The sequence below is a fragment of the Cyprinodon variegatus genome, unplaced genomic scaffold, assembly GCF_000732505.1.
Source record: "Cyprinodon variegatus isolate N-32 unplaced genomic scaffold, C_variegatus-1.0 Scaffold782, whole genome shotgun sequence".
NCBI classification, from domain to species: domain Eukaryota; kingdom Metazoa; phylum Chordata; class Actinopteri; order Cyprinodontiformes; family Cyprinodontidae; genus Cyprinodon; species Cyprinodon variegatus.
Genome location: NW_015151235.1, coordinates 221,418 through 225,465, shown reverse-complemented (window position 1 = coordinate 225,465; position 4,048 = coordinate 221,418). Strand labels below are relative to the sequence as shown.

At 38.0% G+C, this 4,048-nt stretch overlaps 1 protein-coding gene across 1 annotated transcript in view; it reads right to left on the bottom strand.

Moving 5' to 3' along the window:
• Positions 1 to 3,079, bottom strand: part of LOC107098485 (receptor expression-enhancing protein 5-like) — a 9,562-nt gene extending 6,483 nt beyond the window's left edge. Inside the window, exons 1-2 of the mRNA XM_015396203.1 lie at positions 2,876 to 3,079; positions 2,552 to 2,645 (exon numbers count right to left, since the gene is read on the bottom strand). Coding sequence (XP_015251689.1) covers positions 2,552 to 2,645; positions 2,876 to 2,993 — 212 coding nt within the window. The 5' untranslated portion in view covers positions 2,994 to 3,079. The remainder of the gene's footprint in view (positions 1 to 2,551; positions 2,646 to 2,875) is intronic.
• Positions 3,080 to 4,048: the final 969 nt, after the last annotated feature.

The window sequence follows — 4,048 nt, the reverse complement described above, 5'->3', positions numbered from 1 at the left end:
GGCACTTTTTATCCTCCATAGAATTCAACCCACCAACATTCCGCTCCTGACCTTTTTATGAAAACACTGCTGTTTTAGGCTTTGTTAGAACATTTACATGCACAGCATTTTTAACCATAATGCTACGTTCAGATCGCAAGCAGCAGAAGCAGCTAGTTCACATGATTAATAACTGCCATTGTGTTTTTATCTTTTGTATGGTGACCTTGAGTGTCCAGAAAGGCGCCTTTAAAATATAATGTATTATTATTATAACTCACAATTTTTTCTATTAGCTGAGTGGTCTCATTCAAATTGATATTTCTAGTCAATACATAATATTTATTACTCTGCTTTAACGCTGTCCACACTGCATCAGGCTGTGCATAATTTTCAAGAAATTTGCCCAAGTTTGTGAGCACCATTGTGTCTATAAATGCTAATCCGTTGATTTGTTCAGCCTCCACTCATTATATTGTCTTTTGCAAGATCTAACATTTTAACTTGCATCATGGCTGACTAAACATCAGTGAAGCCTTAAAGGCAAAGCTAGGCATTTACTGAGCAAATTCCACTGGATCGTTGATGTTGTATTACCGGTTGGACCTGTGCCTTTCCTACTCTGCAACTTGCAGAGATTAAAGCAAATTTGACTAAACTTAATCAGAACATTAAATCCAAACATTAACAAGTCACTACAGGTCCATATTTAACCGGACATTTTAGACAGAGATCAATGAAAACATGTTAACTTGAACAAATTCATGACTTTTTTTTTTTTTTTATAGATTCCAGTTGTTGTTTTTTTTTTTTTATACATCTTAATTTATTAGACGAATTCTACACCTACGCAGCATACATGCTAAAATATTTTTTGAAGGATTAATTTTTTTGGATTATATGCTGGTGAAGATTCACAGCCATACAGGTCATAGTGATTCCAAAAAAGTTAAAATACAATCCATCTTAGACAACAATGAAACGGATGAATGGGTCCACCCCTTTGGAATGGGGGTCGCTTGGCTTCTTTTGTTAGCCTGCAATACCACGTTTGGATTATAAAAAAAAGATCAAGAAGTTTAAACAAGACCTGAGCCCACCTATTACTTTAGTTACATTAAATCCATATGGTGTTAAAATTATGCATACAGGCTCATTCATAGTCAAATGCAGACTTTCTCATACCATCTGACCAAACATTTTTAGGTACAGTCCAATAACTTTCTAACAGGTTTTACATCTAAGCTTGGAGGATAATTCTAGTAGCTTTAAAGTTAGAAAGCTTTATTCAATTCAAAAATCACAAAACAGGAAATTTTAAAACTGATATGTTTTTTTCCCCCCCTTTTGTTTTTTGAGATCGTTGTTGCTTGACCGTTTGAGATGAGAGAATAAGTTCACTGGCTGAAGACAGGTCCAATTTTAGATTTTTGTTTGGAGCATTTTCTGTTTGTAAACTGTGACAGAACATCTCCAATAACCAGTAAGCCCTACAACCTTTGAATGGGTTAAAGTCGTAGGGAATCGGCTGTTCCAATCGTTGCATTTCAGAATTCTCCCTAGATGTGCCCGACTTTACACGAGGGAATAAAGTGAATGTGATTAGTCATTTGTCAAGGGGCCGGGATTGTTGTGGCGGAAGGTTCACAAGCATGTTTGATTGCAGCTGATGTCTCGGAAGCATCTTGCTAGCCAGTTAGCAACTCAATGCTAGTACGTTCCCAATGGGAAATTCCATTGGGAACGTAGCAAGTAGCACTAAACGACACTGTCAAGGAACGCTATGGACAGCGGAAACATGCAAGAGGAGCAGAGTTTAGTGTAGGAGGTCGTGGATGAGTCTCTTTCGCCATCCATTTTTTATTTAGAGGAGGAAAGCGGGGACAAAGATGTTGTGGAAGAGGACGCCAGGGCGGCAGAAGCTTGGTTTGGTGTAGAAGGCTTCCAGCCGTACATGTTTGAGCCCTTGCCTCGCAACGCTGCCAGTTCTGTTAGCTCTACGCCTGCTGAAGACACAGACGTCCATCCCCGTGAACACTGGGACGGAACTCAATGGGAAAGGAAATTATTCTTATGTCAACCATTGCATATATTAGCTGCGACATATGAATCAAGATCTATGACCGAAAAAATTGATTGACAGATGACTGTTGATATATGATTGGCCGTATTTAGGTGTTCAGGTTGACGTATAACTAACTGGCCTGCATAAGATAATGGAAAAAACACAGATTTTAAAGACAGGATTTTCTTAAAAATAAAAAATGTTCTTAATTTGGGACAATATGGTCTTATAAAGAGTACATTTATATACATCTTTATGCCAGAATTATTTGATATTAAAATTGACTTCCCTACGACTTAAAATAGAATGAAAAAATAGATGATTAAAAAAAACATTTTGTTAGCATGAGCTTAACCTTAAAATAACGGACTATAATAAGAGTCTGCATTACAAATGCTTTAGAAATAATATGATGACGTAGCTCTGCCTATATTTATTTCTGGTTACGTGAGTTTACACAGGGAGGGGCTGCAGGCCAGAACAGTAGTTAGAAAATCAAACCCTTACGATATGTAGGCTGGATACAGGAAGCCGATGAGGTTACACAGCAGAGAGGCACCGTAACCGATGACCAGGTAAACTGCGATCACAGCTATGACTCCTGGGCGGAAGAAGACAAAAGAAAGCACACGTCACACCGCGTTGCCATGGATGTAACGTTTTTTTTTTCACAAAACACTGCGGATTTTGACCACAATCGTTACTGTTCTTATACTTTAAATGAACGAAAGAATTTCTAAATAGAAGGAAATCCATTAAAACAGCCTCGCAATCTGCGATGACTTTTCATTACCGTTATGACTTTTTTTTTTTTCCTGCGTAGCTACTCACCGGCAGCGATGTACGTCCGGTTTACTCCAGTTCTGGCTTCAATTTTTTGTAGAATATCAGTCATAAGGTTCTTCTCATGAAGGAATTTGTCAAATCTCTCCTTGAGACCCTGAGCCATGGCTGCGCTTCCTTCTTCAGCGATGAGGATGAATTAGGAAATGATGGTTGAGTGTGGCGCCACACCCCTGTAACCCGACACAGCCCAACCCGCGGTGATGAGGACGAGCCTGGAGGTTTAATTAAACTCCGGCCTTCAAAATAAAAGCTAAACTAGCTAGAGGCCAGCCCGCTGACTTTTCACCCAGAGTGACTAACCAGACAAGCTCGTCTAGTTGGTTTGTATATGATCGAGTAATATCCAATAATAAATAATAAATGCTCAGTAAATAATAAGCATACAATTAATTTCCCACAAAAAAAACAACAAATAAATGTAGGTGGAAATTAAATTATACAATGAGACATAAATGTATATATCACTTTTTATTAGCCTCTTTATTTATTCATTTCTTTTCAGTTTATTTCTATAGCGCCAATTCACAACACATGTCATCTCAAGACACTTTACAGTTCAGATCATACAGTCAAATTGATTCAAAATGTTATATCAAAGGAAAACCAGTTGATTCCATCGAATCATTGACTCAAAGGCAGGGGTGGACTGGGACAAAAAATCGGCCCTGGCATTTTGGACTAGACTGGCCCACCACATTTTTTTTGGTGTACTGAATGTTTAAGTGTGCAATACCTTGAGGCCAGGTTAATGGAAATTAGTGAGAGTGGACACTTAAAATACTTCCAAAATCTTAGTTTACACTGTAAAACGTAAACTCCACCACAGCAACAATTCTTAAATCAAAGAGAGAGAGAGAGAGAGAGAGGTCACAGTCAATCACACATATTATCACGTTACATCATCATAAGAAGTTATTGTAAGTTGCTCATCAGATCTATTCAGTCTTCCAGATACTGTAGGGTAACATTGGACTTCTGTGCATTTATTGTGTGAAAAATGATGCAAATGACAAAATGACGAACCATTAGAAATCCTGTCAGAGAGGATGCACTCAGTGTAGGCTACAAAAAAATTATCATTAGCCACTAGTGCTAGCATGAAGTTTATGGGTAGCAGCACCTGTGTTTACTAAACTAACTTTACCATGGAACATTAAG